The sequence below is a fragment of the Lupinus angustifolius genome, chromosome LG18 (assembly GCF_001865875.1).
Source record: "Lupinus angustifolius cultivar Tanjil chromosome LG18, LupAngTanjil_v1.0, whole genome shotgun sequence".
NCBI lineage: Eukaryota > Viridiplantae > Streptophyta > Magnoliopsida > Fabales > Fabaceae > Lupinus > Lupinus angustifolius.
This window is the reverse complement of record NC_032026.1, coordinates 6971426-6991141: the sequence shown is the minus strand read 5'-3', so window position 1 is coordinate 6991141 and position 19716 is coordinate 6971426. Positions and strand designations below refer to the sequence as shown.

Sequence of the window (19716 nt, the reverse complement as noted above, 5' to 3'; positions counted from 1 at the left end):
ATCATGACAAAATATTTCCTATTTTTCCATAATTAAATAATAATTATGATGGTAAACTCATTTTTAAAACTATATATTATAAGAGAATAAAAAAATAGAAACTGTAACATTTTTACAAACGAAATCTATAAACCTTAATGGCCAAGTAAGGATGAAATAAAATTAGATTGAATATTATTTTAGTTATTACAAATTTTTGCATGTATCAATTTAATTTCTTAAAGCTTTGTTTGGGAGTGGCGTTTTGGAGGGGAAGAGAAGAGATGACTATGGAAAGCCTTTCCCTTGTTTGAGACTTGGATGAAGGAGAGTGAAAAGTTTTGGAGGGTTTCTCTAATCCTCCAAATCCCTTCATGTGTTTATTTTTAAAGTCTCCTAATTTAGGGTTTTTTGGAAATAAAATGTCAAAATACCTAAATATTTTTAGTAATATTATTTAAATATATATTATTATCTATTTCTCATTGTTAATTGCATTTTTATAAGAAAAATAAAAATATTCTTACATTATCATTAGTTTATCCTCCATAATCTAAAATCTCATGTTCCCAAACAATGGAAATGATTGTCTTCCATTTCCATTCTTTTTCTCCCTATTTCTAACCTTTTGATCCATATCTCTCTATTTCCATCGTAACTCCTAAACAAAGCCTACAAATTCACAAATCCATACATTTCTTAAATACAATAAATATTAATAAGATCAAAGTGTATCGAAAATTAGTCATAAAAATACTAAACAAAATAAGTTGACCATCATTTGAGATCTTTAAGTATTATTCTAGATTTCTTAATTTTTAAGCACCAAATTAATAGAAGAAAAAATTTGAGAAATTAAAATAGTTCTGTATTCATAAAATTATGCTCCACCACCCTAACTTCAAATGAAAGCTAATAAGATGAATTTTTAAATTAAACAATTGAAACAATCATTATTTATTAATAGAGATAATAATATAATTTGAACAAAAAGATATGCATCGAATTTGATTTGTGTTTGACATGAAATCATATTTACTTGGGTTCGGATTTAGGTTCAATCCTATTTCAGTCGAGTTTAGTAATATTTGTTCCAAATTTGCCACAAATTATATATCTATACTATATATAAAATTAAAATTTGAAATAACTTCTTTCATGGTGTAATTTTTATTTTCTATATTGCCCTTAACATTATTTAATTTTTACAAAAAAACTATATAATCATAAGCAACTACCACTAATACATTAATTAACCACTTACCTCACCTTAAATTAAATATTATCGTAAACACAAAAAAAATATAATATAAAGTACACCGAACACAAAAATACATTTTAATTCAAAAAAATGAAATATATAAAAATTGAATATGTAGTATCACACAATATTCGACAGCAGACACAGAGTGCCTATACATACTAGTAATATATAAGAATATTACAAAACTATATTTATATATGTATTCGAATTTGGATAAAGTATGATCAAGTAAAAAACTCGAATCTCAACCAGGTTATAATCTCAGTGGATATGTTTCAAGGAAGTTAAACTTCCATCTAGGTTGAAAATGAGTCAAATCGAGTCGAATCAGAGTTCAGCTCGATAAGGATTGACTCGGCTTAAAATTCGGCTCGAGTTCGATATGAGTTATTTTTTTAGCTCAAATTCGTCTCGGTTAAAGTTCATGAACTGTTCGGTTCAGTTCGAATGGTTCATTTGGACAACTGAAATAATTAATTAAAATTTGAAAAATACTTCAAAATATTATATATATATATATATATATATATAATAATAAATATAAAAAATAATGTATGAGTCATAATAAACATAAAAATTAGTTTATATATATCGAGCTAGCTCATGAACACAATGAGTCGAACTATATCCAACTCAAGTTCGGCTCGTTTATTTAACGAACTTAATTTCTAGCTCAAGTTCAGCTCATTAGGTTCATGAACAAAATTTATCGAGCTAAATAACGAATCGAGTTTCGAACGAATACTGAGTTGGTTCGGTTTATTGCCAACCCGACTTCCATCATTTACCCTTATTTTTTAATAATAATTTAATAAAAATTCAATAACTTAATAGAAGAATAACATTTTCCCCTTTTATTAAAATAAATAAATAAATAAAATGACAAAACGTGTGTTAATTACGAAGGAGGGGAAGGAGAGAATCTGCATTGTTTTTCAACACACTGTCAACTTTGTCTCTTATCATTACCACCTTTCAGTCAAGAAAGCTCTTTGGATGCATTCATTCTTCACCATAACCGTTTCTATCTTCAGATCTCGTTTTTACATTTTATAAAGAGATTTCACTTTTCATTTTCCGCCATTGCATCATGGATCAGTTATTAGCAATCAGTGAAGTCCTCGCCGAAATCGATGGCCGCGTCGCCGATAATTTTCGCGCCATATCGTCTGAATCCTAATTCATATTCTCGATTATCATTTTTCTCTAATTTTTTGTGTGTAATTGTTCTTCGGTTATTGTTTTGATGCAGAAATGGATTTCAGAAGTATGAGAAGATTAAGGATTCGAGTAGACAAAGCAGACTGCTGGAAGAGCTTACTGATAAAATGCGTGACTCTAAACGGTACTATTTCTTTCACTTCAATTGTTTTGTTTGTATTTACGTGTTGCGATTTGAATTTGAACAACTGATTCAGACAATTTCTAGAGACATTTAGTAGTGTACGTTGTGCGTACAAGTACTACTTGTCGCAACATGTTTTGATCAGTTGGTCAAATAACAACTGATTTGCACCACGTCTCGCAATACCGGATAGTTTTTGTTAGAACTATTAGGTGTTGCAAGAAGTTGTTAGGATCAATTAATTGTTAAAAAAATAATGCTCTTTGCATTTTGTATCATGAATCATGCTATAGGTTTATAAACTTTATTTAGTTATGTTGTGGAAAAAGAAGCTTACATGTTGTTTATGGTTGACATAATTGCATTTTGAAAATGTGATTTCAACAACTTACTCGGACAACTTTATATAGCATCTGCTAGTTTTTATTTCTTTTGAACAATGTATGTACTTTGTACATAAAACTATTAGGTGTCATGAGAAGTCGTTTGAATTATCTGTTCAAATTATTCTACTCTTTGCATTTTGTGTCATGAATGGTGATATAGTGTTTGAGAACTCGGTCACATATGCATGGAAGACTGAAGAGATGTGAGTCCGATATTTTAGTTAGTCAGAAATTTAAAAAATGATTAATTCAAGCAAAGTATGCTAGCAAGGCCTTGCTTGACTCATGCATAGCAACAAATGCGATTTTGATTATTTTCTGAGTGAAATTTTTTTCTGTACTTTTAAAAGCATGCCTAGTCATGACTCATGAATCATGATCATGAATTGCCACAGTTTAAGAGTTGAGGTATTATTGCCTCTAATAGTACTCCTTGAAGTGTATACATTGTTGGATTTATTTTGCAGGCTTATAAAAGAGTTTGATAAAGAAATAAAAGCTGTGGAGGGTAACTTTGATAGAGAAACCAGCAAAATGTTGAATGAGAAAAAGCAGTCAATGGTGAGATGTTAGCTCTGGATACTTACATGATATACTTTCCTTTGTTGTCGCCTCGATTTGGCTACTTTTCATATTTTTGATTTATTGTTCTCCATAAATCATACACGACATTAATCAACCCTACTGACAAGCATTTGCTATTTTTGATGCAGATCAAAGAGTTGAACTCTTATGTTGCTTTGAAAAAGCAGTAAGTGAACATATCATATTAGTGATCGCTCTTTTCCTTTCTCATTATATGCCTTCAGCTTCCTTAAAATGTCATTGAAAATCATTTATGTCCTTACACAGTTACACAAACAGGATGTATACCTTGATAGATAGCATGAACCAATAAGTGCATTTGTTTTTATTGCAATGCAGATATGCTACAAATATTGATAATAAGCGAATTGAGCTCTTCGAAGGTTCCACTGAAGATTATGCAGAAAAAAATGTCCTGCTAGCTTCATGTAAGTATATGGGTTTCTTCATATGGTTTATGTTAATATTTCATGTATCATAACTCATAACACATTAACAAGTTTTCAATAGTCAAGTAAATGAAAGTTCATAGTCAGTTTGTTTTTCTAGGTTCAACATTAGTCATAGTTTGATAGAATGGGGTTAGTATATATCTTGTCAACCAATTCGTACTTGTCAGCTCTGAAGCACGGATTCGTCAAACACCCCCACGCTCGGTGTCCGATACGGATACGCTCGAATTCACGAAGGATACGTATCCGTAGAGTATCCAAAAATTAAAAAAATTAAATTAAATAAATAAATATCAAGACACGTATCCGATTCATTTTCAATAAAATATAGGATATATAGATTCGTTTTCAATAAAATAGGATAAGATATATTCGTTTTTATTAAAATAGGATAAAATAGATTTGTTATGGATGACAATGATTTTCAATTTCCATTATATTTTTTATTTTGTACATTTTGATTTACACTTATAATTTTATCATATTTTATGTATTTTTATTATTTTATACGCGTATCTCTGAACGTATCGTATCCTGTATTTTAGAAAAAATGTGTGTCGACATATCGGATACGTATCGTATCCGATACACGTATCCGTATCCGTGCTTCATAGCTTGTCAGTTCTCGTACAAGGCGCCTGCTTGCTGTTAGCTTGATTTATATGACTCAGCTGTATTCATTTTCTGCTGAGATGTAAACTAATTCTAGAAAATATTAATGCAGTCATGGGGGAAACGTAGCTAGATATATGTGGAAGTTATGAACGGATGAAGAGTTCTTAATCATTACAGTTAAAGTGTGAAATGAGCAAAAATTATCATGCTTCTGCAATATTTTATATTTTGAGATTATCAGTTTGATATGCACATAACATGCATGCTTCACAGTTTAACTTCAAGTCTGGCTAGGCTGTGATCTTTTTTATTTCTCTGGGAGTTTTTTTAATAATTCTTTGATTGAAAGCCCAAGTAAAAAGAAATAAATTGTCCAATTTTTTCCTCTTGTATTTTCTTCCTAGGAGAAGTGCTCATCTCTTGCTGGCATATTTTCTACTTCGGTCACTTAAAAACACTAGTATCTTGGCTAACCACCTTGAAAATTTAGAAGTAGTTTTTTGTTTAAAAAGCAATTAAGAACAAGGTGTTGTTGATTTCGCAGCAATGTAACAAACAGGATCCAAGATGTTTGCTATTCGGTTTATGTGGAGCATTTATGATGTAAATTTTTCCTTTGCAGCAATGACAAATGAACAGCTAATGGATAGAGGGAATCACATGATGGATGAGACTGATCAAGCCATTGAGAGGGGAAAGAAGGTTTGTTTATTTCTTTAATATAAAATTTTAATATATAGAGTACTACTACATGTTGCATGGACCATTACAAATTCATGTTTGTTTTTCAAATTTGCTAAAGACACCGTTTGATGTTTGATTTAATAGGTCGTTCAAGATACAGTAAATGTTGGTACAGAGGCTTCAGCAGCTCTGAAGGCTCAGGTATGAATCTTATGCATAGCTCTGCACCCCCTTTCTCGCACAACCAACAAAAACAAACATGAGTTTGACATGTGAACTAAGGGATGTTTCTGTTTTATGTTTAGACGGAACAAATGAGCAAAATTGTCAATGAACTGGATTCTATTCATTTCTCTATAAAGAAAGCCTCTCAATTGGTCAAGGATGTTGGTAGGCAGGTCAATTTCTACAGAATCCATTTCATTTTTTGATAATATGGTTTTCTATATAAATCATTCATTAATTAACTTGCTTGAGTTTTTGCAATAGGTTGCTACTGACAAGTGTATCATGGCCTTACTTTTCCTTATTGTTGTTGGAATAGTTGTTGTCATTGTTGTAAAGGTAAGAGTAGACAGTACTTTATTTCTCAATCTCATGGTTCAATTCGGAACTACCATACTCTATTATTGTCATGTTTTGAATTGAATTTATTGGGCATCATATAATTTGTTTACTTGTGGTAGAAATTGCTTGACAATACGTGGACGAATTTTTATTAATTATGAAGCATAATATATTAATTTATGGATTAACCATGAGAAAGAACTTCCATGTTGAAGTCCTCACTGGATATAGCTTTTAATGGCTTCTTACAGATGTATAGTTTCTCGTTTATATATTTTATATATGTTGTGTGCAAAGGTTTGTATATTTTTAAGTTATTGATCCATGAAACCATGTCACAATTATCATAAGGAATTTCTCAGATAATGATCATATTTTGTAGACACAACAATGAAAAAACATTTCAGCAACTATTTGTTTGAGTTGAGGATCTTCCTTGTTATTTGTTAACAATTGTTGAAGGAAAAAATATAAATGGAAGATAGTCTTAAACTCTTAATTAATACATTGTCTATGGATGTTGTAATTCTAAATGTAAGGTTTAAATCAAATCTTACTCCCGATAGTTTCTTATAACTTCAGTTTTGATCCCTATAGTTAAATCCCTAGGAATTATTTCCCTAATATGGACCAAAACTAAAACCAAGTTGGACCAATTCCTATGGATTTTGAAAGTACTTAGGAACAAACTTTTAAATTATAAGGACCAAAACCAAAACCAAAATAGTGAAAAACTATAGGGACTAAAATTGTCTTTAAACGTAACTGTAATGCCATCACCTTGGTTTCTTTTATTTTTTGTTACATTTGTACCTTGGTTTCATTTGACATATTATAACTAGATTCCAGAAGTTGTGAATATGCTTGGATATGTCTTACAATGCTAACTTGTTTTTGAAAATTTCAGATCGTGCATCCACACAACAAGAACATTCCTGACATTCCAGGATTAGCTCCTCCGATCAAGAACCGAAGACTGCTTTCATATCAGTCGAAGTACTAAATGAACATTGTTATGATCTCATAACAACTGCTTTGGAGACACAGTTAAAGAATTAAATGACCATTGTGATGAGCTCATCAAATTGATTTGCATGCTCTTTAGGATTAAAACGAACGTTCTGGTGAGCTCATCAAATTGAACATGATGATGACATTGGCTGCAGCTGTTGCTAGAAACAGCGTTGCCAATAGTTGAATTTTTTATTTATTACATTAATGTTGTAGAGGTTGGTTACCTGAAAATAATGATAGGACATATTACCTTTGACCTGAATTTGTTTTACTATATAGCTGCAATTTATTGAATCACAGGGAAATGCAAACAAACGAGGCCCTGAGATTATTTATTGATTGGGTTGATGTTAATTTTTTATCTTGTACTATATAAATGTATTCCCATTTTTCACTGTTGTGGGAACTTTTTAATAAACTTACTTGTTATTTGTATGCTTTGTAAGTTAACATCAAATATTGAATCCTGTAGATGATTATTAACGCATATGGTCAAATATTTCCTCCACACTCGCTTGGCTTTGATTTGATTCTTATATGAAGATTGTTGGTAAGTGATATGTGAATTTTACTATAATTCTTTATTGAAGTTGGTGATCCTCTCTGGCCTTGCACGAGAACGTGCTTGATCATTGTAGTGCAATTTGCCACTGGAATGTGTTCCTTCAACTGTACAATTTGCTGGCAATGCGAGTGGGTAATGCGCAAATTGCTATATCTAATTCGTAGTTAATAAAATGTATATTATGAGAAAATGAATGAACATAATTGTTATAGAGTAATAAAAGATAAATTCTAACCAAGGATATTTATTTTCACCTAGAACTGGAAGGCTACATTTGGTTGTAAAGAGAAAATAACATGAGAGAAATATATAAGAAAGAAATTGAAAAGAAATAAATAAATTAGATTTTTGTGTTGTTTGATTTTAGATAAAAAAAAAGAGAAATAAAGGAGAAAGATTTCTCTAAAACCTATTGAATTGAAATATGTTATCTCAAACAACTTTGCAAATCTTCATTTCATTCTCTCCTCTAAACCAAAGAAGATAAAGATATCATTTTTCTTTAACTTTTCTCCTCTTCTCTTTTTCTCACCTATTTTTATTGTTCCAAATGGAGTGTAGGTAAGAAATTGAATATTCAACTTAACTTTTGGCATAATAGTAGGAATTCAGCAGCAAGTTGGTTATTTAATTAAAAATATCATATACTCACTTCATGGGGGGAGAAATCCAAAATTGAATGAAAAATCAAATTTTCATACTAATCAAAATTCACAGGTTTTGCCATATTTATTCTTTGTCAGCAAGTTCTAATAACAGAGCCTCTTCAACATATCCCAGGTTTGAATGGTCTTTTTGGTCTTTCCCGGTGTTGAAAATGTGGTCTCACTTTTCTGCTTTTCAAACCACCTTGTTTTTAATATTCACTTTGATTTCTCAATCTTATCTTACACAGGTGTGATCATCTTCCAACCTTCTTCCGCTTTCCTATTCATGCTGCCATTCGATTTCTTTCATTTCACGCAAAAACAGTCACACCCATATTTTTATCTTTCTCAATTCTCATTTCTTCAACCCTTTGTCTATATTCCCACATCTTCATTTTTCTATACATAATTTACCACAAGCTCCCATTTTTCTCATCTGGGTATTCATTAGTTCTCTTAACCAATGTTTTAAGTCTTCATGGACCATATTTGCCTGTGATTGTTGGAACAGTTAAGGTGTTTTGGGAGTTTCTATTTAAAACCTTGTTCCAAAAGCTTCATTTTTTGGTCTCAGGTCTCAAGTATTAGTACTCCCTTACTTCTTCATGCAAAAAGGATTACCTCTCAAGTGTTCTGTATTTTTCTTCACTTATTCATCTTTCTGCACATAATTCACCACAAGCTCCAATTTTTATCACCTGGGTCTTCACTAATTCTCCTTAACCTTCAATTTTTGGACTCAAGTCTCAATCTTTTAGTTCGTTGCTAAATTTGGTAATTAGAAAATGAAGTGTTTTTGCTTCAAAGACAAATCCAAATGTGCTGCAGAGTTGCAAAACCAAACCAAAAAGAAGGAAAACCCAGGTTTGAACCGTGTTACAAACTCCACCGGATCAATTTCATTACCACCAAAGAGTGTGAATGATTTGTACAAAGAGAAAGAGCATAACTTCAGAGTTTTTACTTTGCAAGAGCTAAGAGATGCTACAAATGGTTTTAATAGAATGTTGAAGATTGGAGAAGGGGGTTTTGGGAGTGTATATAAAGGATCCATTAGGCTTCAAGATGGACAAGGTGATCCAACTGTGGTTGCTATAAAAATGCTTAACACCCGTGGCTTTCAGGTATAAACAACTTAATTAATCACTTATTCAATAAAAAGATTTAAAATTAAAATCAGCTTATTTCATAAACTTCTAGTATAAGTTTATTTAAATAAGGTCAAACGGCTTAAAGAAAGTCCTTAAGCTATTTTTATAAGCATATTGAAATAAATTATTATCATGAGCCCAATCATGCTATATATGTTATTTCAAACGCCTCCCAAAACAATCTTCAGTAGTTTTCTTTATGTAATTGTTTTGTGCATGATTTACTAATTTTTTCATGTTATTCCAATTTTTTCATGTTTTAGAAATTCAATACATATTTATACTTTACTTTCCAATTATATCTTTATTTATTACTTCTCTTTTTCACCCCTTATTTCTTCATTTCTTTTTTATTCAATTTCCACTGTACATTAAATGAATTTAGCTTTTACATAATTTATTAACTTATTAAACTATGTATAACCTTAAACATATTGATGGAGTACTTTGTAGTGGGTAGATTACTTTCTAGTTTCTATGATAACTATGTTATGTTGTCCTTTTTTTAATGATGTTGATGCTGTCTTCTTTTGTTAAGTCTTCAGACATTTATAAGAGAATATGCACTATGAGAAGTTAAATAGAACTCTAAGAAACTCAATAGGGGAAATGCTGAACATTTTAAGGGCTGACAGTGCTTAGTAGTTTCGTTTAACATAAGAAATCTCATAATTTTTATGTACATTATTGTCTCGGTGTCATTGACTGAGTCTAATATCGTTGGTGCAGTAAAAAAATTATACTGTTAATAAGCAGGATTTGCAAGGTGAAAAATCCGTTGATTGGACTTGTGTACTTGAGAAATTTATCTGCGTCATATACCTAAAGATTATCAATTTATCATGACTCTGATACTGATAATTCTTCTTTGATCCTGAAATCATATCCCATCCTTGGCATTGTTATTACTTGTTTTCGACTGAATTATCATCATACATGTATACTTTACAAATATATCTGCATTCTTGTTGTCGTTTTCTTTTCTTGTACAGGGTCATAAAGAATGGCTTGCAGAAGTGCAATTTCTCAGCATTGTTAATCATCCAAATTTGGTTAAGCTTTTGGGATACTGCTCCGTAGATGGAGAAAGAGGAATCCAACTGCTGTTGGTGTATGAATTCATGCCGAACAGGAGCTTGGAAGATCACCTTTTCAACAAAGCTTTTCCTCCCCTGCTTTGGAAAACAAGATTGGAGATCATGCTTGGTGCTGCCCGAGGATTAGCTTATCTACATGAGGATTTGGAGATTCAGGTACCTCATTGGCTCAAACCGTCAAAGAGTTGGAAATTGTTGCAACTCGCCTATATTGTCATCCTCATAATAATACCCATGCTTCTGTTTTGTGTCATTCACTTAGAATTGGACCATTCTTTATAATGATACAGATTGTACATAAAAATTGATATAGCTTTCTACGGAATTCTGTTTCTATCATGGCAGAACTAATGAAACATACATACTAGGATATGCAAATTTTTATGACGAGGATGATAATATAGGCTTAGAATGGTGACGTAGATTACTAAGATTCTTATTCCAAATTGTATATTTGAATACCTATTTTGGCCGATAATCTTTTCCTTCTTATGTTTGGAAGGTGATCTACCGAGATTTTAAATCATCAAATGTTTTATTGGATATGGATTTCCACCCCAAGCTCTCAGATTTCGGTCTTGCCAGGGAAGGTCCGCAAGGTGATCAGACTCATGTATCTACTGCGGTAAGTTTCACAAGTGCCTAATTGTAGGGTTTTTCGCATATACAATCACCATGCACCATTCCTAAAGCTATTTTTGTGATTTAGCCACTAAACTATTTTTATGATTCATAGTGTGATATAAGCAACATTGCTTTGAGTCTGTCTATATCTAGATTAACAAGTTCACGAGTTTACACCAACAAATTTGATGCTGTCTTTCGTTATCAGGTAGTTGGGACACATGGATATGCTGCACCAGAGTATATTGAAACAGGTCATCTCAAAGTTCAGAGTGACATGTATAGTTTTGGTGTTGTACTCTATGAGATCCTCACAGGAAGGCGGTCATTGGAACGAAACCATCCAAGAGGGGAACAAAAGCTTCTAGACTGGGTTAAACAGTATCCTGCCGACACTAACAGATTCAGCATGATAATGGACCCGTGTCTGCGGAAACAATATTCTCCGGGCGCAGCCCGCAAAATAGCCAAGTTGGCCGATAACTGCTTAAAGAAGATTCCTGAAGATAGACCATCCATGAATCAAATAGTTGAAACCTTGAAGCAAGCATTGCAATATTCAGACTCATCAAGCAGTTCTCAGAATCCTGATGATTCTTCACGGTCGAACGTGGTTCGAAAAGGTAAATAGAAGTGGTAACTAAAGAACATAGTGAATGTTTTTGGAAGACCAGGGACTAGGAAACTTATCAGTTGATCATAAGTTGTGTAGATCATCATCTATGTATACCATCATGCAGTTTTTGCCAATCTTGGAAGTCAATTTTGGGGAATTCCCCATTCTAAAATTCAGCAGTTTGAACTTTCTGGTTAGTTTGGCCAGTTCAACAAAGCCAAGTCCTGTCTGTACTTTATCAACCATTAGCTTTTGATAGAGTCTAAATTGAATGCACTGTTAGTGCATCAAGTTTTACAAAATTCATGAATATGGGTGAAGAGAAGTGTTTAAATTCTGATTTTTTATATTATTATTTGTGAATGTCCCTTGGTATTGAATATTGATGCATTATAATCTTGCTCATTTTGTCATGTATATTGGAGATTGAAGCTAAAATGTTTTAAAGATGGAGAATGTTGTTTTCATCATTGTATATTCTTCAATTTCCTTATTAAAACTAAGATGGTAGAAAGCTACTTAACATTCTAGATTTTTGAAAAGCATATTGCTTTCTGATATCAATATAGTGATGTAAGTCTCATTCTTGTGACTCTAATATAATGTTAATGTGTTATTTTAAAATCAATAGATAGAAGTAGCTCAATGTATATTTAAATCCTAACTAAAAGTGAGGTAAAGAATGTGTGAGATATCTTCTAACATGTGTTTGATTTAATTAAGAAAGAAGAAGACTGGAAATTTTATGTATATTTGACATTTTTGTCTCCCATTTAGTAATTGACAAAAGAAAAATATATAACGTCTTTGATACGTGATACTGAAGTTAATATAAAGTTGAACAATGGAGCAATTTCTTGTATTTTTGCTCAGTAAATCAAACATATCCTCTACTTGTGTTATCAAGTTTTAATCAACTATATCAATATTAAACTTAGCATGATATTGACTAGGGGATGTCATGGAATGAATTGTTGTGTAAGAAAATGTATCATTATTGAATTAAATAATATTGAATGCATACTGACTTTGACTTGAATGTAACACAAAAAATATATGATAATAATCTACTTTGGTTGTCTTGTTCGTTGGTGGTAGGTGTTAAGCAACTTCGTGTTGAAATGTTAAATTAGGCAAATCTGCATTAACATAATACATATATCATTAACGATGGTATACTACACTCTTAAAATATATTTAAGTTAAAATTTTAATAATTAATTTTTTATATTTTTTGAGATCTCATTCTTAGTCTATTTAACGTTGGCTCATATTATTATTATTATCCACAACCATATAACTTTATGATAAAAAGATGTATATACTGATAGTTTAATAGTTTTTACATTGTTAGTGTATTATTGACCATTAATTTTTAATAATAACTGACTCTTAAATAAAAGTAACACAAACGAATAGTAGATAATGCACTAATGCATTGATTGTGTATAAATTTTTACACTATCAATATATAAATGTTATACTCTAACTTTATTTTGTTGTATTTATAAATCATATTATTTCATTTTTTTCATTTCACTTCCTCAATATTTTCCTTCATACCAATTGTCCTAATTTTTTTAATTATTAACTTATTCTCCACTTTTCTTAACAGTGATTAAACATGTTAAAATGGGTTTCGGAAATAAATTCAAATTAGTTCACATTAAGTTCAGATTAAATCAAACTGAACTAAGAATTTTGGATACAAGTTAAGTATATCAAATTGCAGTCTAAATCTATTATGAGTGAATTTTGGGGGTCAACCCATATAATATTAAAAAATAATTATTTAAAATTTAACATATTTAATCTATTTAAAAAAATATATATAGCATTAATATTAATGTATAACTTTCTTTAACACAATGTCATCTCCAATTCAACCAAACTCATAAATCTACTATTTTATTTGAATTAAGATATATATCTAATCCAATTATATGATTTTTAACACAAACAATTTATTTACTCTCTCGTTCTTATTGAACTCTCACTTCCTAACACGTATTTCATGATGACTTTAATATATAACAATTTGGAACACTATCAAAACAATATAATGTCAATTTATAATAATGGTAGTATAATTTAAGTTGAGAAGAAACTATATGTCATCATTATAATATATGATCACCATTCTTTACTTTATGTACCAATATTCTTTGTATGTTCATTATCGACACTTTTTCATTGTGAATTAGTAAGAACTGAATTTGGTTGTGCAGAATTCTTCATGATAAACAATTATGCCGTTTTTCAATTTTGTTTTTGTTGTAAAAGTTAAATCTAATTAAATACACAGTTAAGAGAAGAAAAGAAAAAAATATATAGTTTAATATTTCTTCTCATTTTATCTGATACACAATTTTATTCCTCTATTTAAAAGGACAATCTACAAATTGCGGTCATTGGAACGAAACCATCCAAGAGGGGAACAAAAGCTTCTAGACTGGGTTAAACAGTATCCTGCCGACACTAACAGATTCAGCATGATAATGGACCCGTGTCTGCGGAAACAATATTCTCCGGGCGCAGCCCGCAAAATAGCCAAGTTGGCCGATAACTGCTTAAAGAAGATTCCTGAAGATAGACCATCCATGAATCAAATAGTTGAAACCTTGAAGCAAGCATTGCAATATTCAGACTCATCAAGCAGTTCTCAGAATCCTGATGATTCTTCACGGTCGAACGTGGTTCGAAAAGGTAAATAGAAGTGGTAACTAAAGAACATAGTGAATGTTTTTGGAAGACCAGGGACTAGGAAACTTATCAGTTGATCATAAGTTGTGTAGATCATCATCTATGTATACCATCATGCAGTTTTTGCCAATCTTGGAAGTCAATTTTGGGGAATTCCCCATTCTAAAATTCAGCAGTTTGAACTTTCTGGTTAGTTTGGCCAGTTCAACAAAGCCAAGTCCTGTCTGTACTTTATCAACCATTAGCTTTTGATAGAGTCTAAATTGAATGCACTGTTAGTGCATCAAGTTTTACAAAATTCATGAATATGGGTGAAGAGAAGTGTTTAAATTCTGATTTTTTATATTATTATTTGTGAATGTCCCTTGGTATTGAATATTGATGCATTATAATCTTGCTCATTTTGTCATGTATATTGGAGATTGAAGCTAAAATGTTTTAAAGATGGAGAATGTTGTTTTCATCATTGTATATTCTTCAATTTCCTTATTAAAACTAAGATGGTAGAAAGCTACTTAACATTCTAGATTTTTGAAAAGCATATTGCTTTCTGATATCAATATAGTGATGTAAGTCTCATTCTTGTGACTCTAATATAATGTTAATGTGTTATTTTAAAATCAATAGATAGAAGTAGCTCAATGTATATTTAAATCCTAACTAAAAGTGAGGTAAAGAATGTGTGAGATATCTTCTAACATGTGTTTGATTTAATTAAGAAAGAAGAAGACTGGAAATTTTATGTATATTTGACATTTTTGTCTCCCATTTAGTAATTGACAAAAGAAAAATATATAACGTCTTTGATACGTGATACTGAAGTTAATATAAAGTTGAACAATGGAGCAATTTCTTGTATTTTTGCTCAGTAAATCAAACATATCCTCTACTTGTGTTATCAAGTTTTAATCAACTATATCAATATTAAACTTAGCATGATATTGACTAGGGGATGTCATGGAATGAATTGTTGTGTAAGAAAATGTATCATTATTGAATTAAATAATATTGAATGCATACTGACTTTGACTTGAATGTAACACAAAAAATATATGATAATAATCTACTTTGGTTGTCTTGTTCGTTGGTGGTAGGTGTTAAGCAACTTCGTGTTGAAATGTTAAATTAGGCAAATCTGCATTAACATAATACATATATCATTAACGATGGTATACTACACTCTTAAAATATATTTAAGTTAAAATTTTAATAATTAATTTTTTATATTTTTTGAGATCTCATTCTTAGTCTATTTAACGTTGGCTCATATTATTATTATTATCCACAACCATATAACTTTATGATAAAAAGATGTATATACTGATAGTTTAATAGTTTTTACATTGTTAGTGTATTATTGACCATTAATTTTTAATAATAACTGACTCTTAAATAAAAGTAACACAAACGAATAGTAGATAATGCACTAATGCATTGATTGTGTATAAATTTTTACACTATCAATATATAAATGTTATACTCTAACTTTATTTTGTTGTATTTATAAATCATATTATTTCATTTTTTTCATTTCACTTCCTCAATATTTTCCTTCATACCAATTGTCCTAATTTTTTTAATTATTAACTTATTCTCCACTTTTCTTAACAGTGATTAAACATGTTAAAATGGGTTTCGGAAATAAATTCAAATTAGTTCACATTAAGTTCAGATTAAATCAAACTGAACTAAGAATTTTGGATACAAGTTAAGTATATCAAATTGCAGTCTAAATCTATTATGAGTGAATTTTGGGGGTCAACCCATATAATATTAAAAAATAATTATTTAAAATTTAACATATTTAATCTATTTAAAAAAATATATATAGCATTAATATTAATGTATAACTTTCTTTAACACAATGTCATCTCCAATTCAACCAAACTCATAAATCTACTATTTTATTTGAATTAAGATATATATCTAATCCAATTATATGATTTTTAACACAAACAATTTATTTACTCTCTCGTTCTTATTGAACTCTCACTTCCTAACACGTATTTCATGATGACTTTAATATATAACAATTTGGAACACTATCAAAACAATATAATGTCAATTTATAATAATGGTAGTATAATTTAAGTTGAGAAGAAACTATATGTCATCATTATAATATATGATCACCATTCTTTACTTTATGTACCAATATTCTTTGTATGTTCATTATCGACACTTTTTCATTGTGAATTAGTAAGAACTGAATTTGGTTGTGCAGAATTCTTCATGATAAACAATTATGCCGTTTTTCAATTTTGTTTTTGTTGTAAAAGTTAAATCTAATTAAATACACAGTTAAGAGAAGAAAAGAAAAAAATATATAGTTTAATATTTCTTCTCATTTTATCTGATACACAATTTTATTCCTCTATTTAAAAGGACAATCTACAAATTAAGATGAATAATATCATGCTTCATTTTATAATATTATTGTAATTTATAAATATTTATGTCATAAAATAAACATTACTATTTTTTTCCAAAGTTCATAACACTAATATTTATTATTATAAGTTCATAATATTATTATGTTGTAAAACAATCTTCACCTAAGGCTTATTACCAAACCAAGTGTCCTAAAAAAACAAGAAAAAAAAAGTAGTCCAAACTCAATTTTAATATAAACTAGAATAGACTAGACTTAAAAGTTCTAATTAAATAAAAAATACATAATATAATATTCAAATCTTATAAATTTTAGTCTTTAGTGGGCTAGCCCAACTAGGTCCATTCATTTTGAAAGGTCTAATAATAACCAACACTAGTCCATCCACCACTTTGAGTCTATTAACAATAATAAAAGTGCATGTGTGGTACATCAAGTGCACACATGACATTTTCGTTATTTTCCACGCTAGAAACTGAAATTGGACTAAGCAAAAAGAATTTGTTTAAACTTAAGCCTAAATCAACTTAAATTCCCCTTACAAACCCTAAACCACAATTCTTAATAACCTCAACCCCAAATTTTCTTTGTGAACCCTACGATTTCATTTGCGAGTTGAATTTTAGAGAGAAAGAAAATGAAATAAAAAACTTCAGAGTCATGAAATATACTTTTAAGATAACTTCGAAACTCTTTCTTTTTTCCGACCAAAACTCAACTAATAAATAGACCATAAATTAGATCATATTTCTTTTTACCAATCAACCCCTACTTCCCAATCCTTTGTGGCTGCCTCTCCCTTCCTTTAATGCATATTTGTTCAGCCAGTATCTATTTCACATCCACAGTCACCATCCACTCTTCATCCATTTCCCCATATTTTATTTGTCCAACTTAATAAATATATAAAATTAAAGACACAAACTATAGTAGTAGCCATCACCATGTTTTCCACTGATTCCAGTGTCGTCCACATCATTCATGTCATATAATGGGTTTGATTAGTTTTGACAATTTAGGTTATTATTTTGGTAGTGTAGTCCGCACAAACTAGAATGGAAGAGACTGTTATAGTATGTTGAACTGTTAGAATAATTTGGGTTTGACTTGCAACATAGAAGAAGAAAAACAACTTACTATGTTTTTGCTTTGATTCACTCAACAAAACTCTTTAGATGTTTGGATGCAAAGATGTGCCACCCAATCTCCTTTAGGATATATGAGAAAATCTTAGGTTTATTTATAGGATTTGTCTCATTTGGTGTCCTCATCCAATCAAAAAATTTTATATGATTAAAAGTAAAATTTATAATAACATAAATTAATGTTTGTACACTATTCTATGATATTTCATTGGCTTGGTACATAGGGACAGAAGATCATTTTCACGCCTTAAACCAAATGTATAATAATAGTTTACAAACTAGTAGTCTTATTAACTTTCTCAATGGTGGAGACAAGGCAATTACTAAAAATTCCATAATGATTACTTACGGGGTAAGAAATAAGAAATAGTGTTAATTGCAAGGAATTTTAATAAAATGAACATATATTAAATATCTATATTTTGGGTGGATAAGAGGATGAGGAAGAAACAATGTTTTGATGTAAAATGAAACAATGTTTAGAAAATATTAGTGAAGAAAATGACAGCTTTTAGTTTTTTATTTAAAACTATAATGCGTGATGTTAAATAAAAAGATATGAGATGATAGTAGAAATTCTATAAAGTTGCTCTTTATATAATAAATATTTTCAGTATACATTTTAGGGGTGTAAATAATTTCAGTTTATGCTCTTACGTGACTAGTTGATGTGCCCCTAATATTCCTTAATTTAAAATGGAATTTCATTTCATTGAAATCTGCATCATTAGACTCAATGATCACTTTTGTGTTAAAGTTATAAAACCTATACGCCTTATTATTTACAGCATACTCAATGAATACACATTAATAGACTCTACTTATGAGTTTAACTCTCTTGAGGTCTAGAATCTGGAAATATGTCAGACAACCCCAAGTTCTCCAATAAGACAAGTTTGGTTGTCTATTCTTAATAATTTCGTATGAGAAAAATTGCTTTTAGTCTTGGGGACTCTATTTAGTACATAACATACAATTAATAAAATTTCACCCGAATAAGAGGGTGCTGCACCAAAACTTAACATAACAACTACAACTAATTCAGTTAAAGTTCTATTCTTTCTTTCAACTTTACCATGCATTTCAGGTGAATATGGTGTAGTTGTTTCATGAATAATGTCATTTAATTTATAAAAATTATTAAACATGTTAGAGTCCTACTCAGTGTCTCTATCGCTTCTGAGTTTCTTTATTTATTGTTGAGTCGATTTTCAATTCCAGCTACATATAACATAAATATGTCAAGTGCTTCACTTTTATTTTTCATAAGATATACATAAGTAAAATCAGAGCAATCATCAATAAAAATGATAAAATAACGTTTACCATTCTAGTTAACATACCATATAATTCACATATATCTGAATGTATTAAATCTAAAGGCTCAGATTCTCGCATTACTGATTTATGTGATATTTTTTGAAATTTTTGTTTGACTACATGATTCACAAATTTCGTAATCATTTTTAGATAACTTTGGAATTAAACCTAAGCTACTCAAATTTGAATCACAAGTTTATTAATATGATAAAGTCTAGAATGCCAAATATTAAAATCACACAACATGTAAACAAAATAAATTTTTTTATTAATAGAAACATCAACATTTAATTTAAACATGTCATTAGTGGTGTAACTTTTCCAAACAAATACCTCATTCCTAGTAAGAGTATACAAGTCTGCTCCTATGGTCTGGGTAAAACCAGCCTTATTAAGAAGAAAATCAGAAACTAGATTCTTCATCATCTCTGGAGTGTGCATCACATCTTTGTGAATTAGAGTCTTCCCATATGTAAACTTCAGCTCCACATCATCAGTTCCAGCAACAACAGTAGTGTGTGAGTCACCCAACAACACCTTCTTGTTATCAACATCCGTGTATGTT

The 19716-nt window shown here is 30.1% G+C and overlaps 2 protein-coding genes across 3 annotated transcripts; both read left to right on the top strand.

The window, feature by feature from the left end:
* On the top strand, positions 2153–7326 carry LOC109332977 (novel plant SNARE 11-like). The gene is made up of 10 exons (XM_019568173.1): positions 2153–2410; positions 2496–2588; positions 3442–3535; positions 3688–3725; positions 3899–3987; positions 5249–5328; positions 5455–5511; positions 5616–5708; positions 5800–5874; positions 6785–7326. The coding sequence occupies exons 1-10, from the start codon at positions 2334–2336 to the stop codon at positions 6878–6880; spliced, it is 792 nt and encodes a 263-aa protein (XP_019423718.1). The 5' UTR covers positions 2153–2333; the 3' UTR covers positions 6881–7326.
* LOC109332129 (probable serine/threonine-protein kinase PBL19) lies at positions 8162–14693 on the top strand. Of its 2 annotated transcripts, XM_019566966.1 has the most exons (5): positions 8162–9227; positions 10247–10507; positions 10854–10976; positions 11184–11325; positions 14025–14693. In XM_019566966.1, the coding sequence occupies exons 1-5, from the start codon at positions 8889–8891 to the stop codon at positions 14303–14305; spliced, it is 1146 nt and encodes a 381-aa protein (XP_019422511.1). In that variant the 5' UTR covers positions 8162–8888; the 3' UTR covers positions 14306–14693. The 2 variants fall into 2 exon arrangements, with proteins under 2 accessions (XP_019422511.1, XP_019422510.1); XM_019566965.1 differs by lacking the exon at positions 14025–14693 and having other exon boundaries at positions 8163–9227; positions 11184–11994.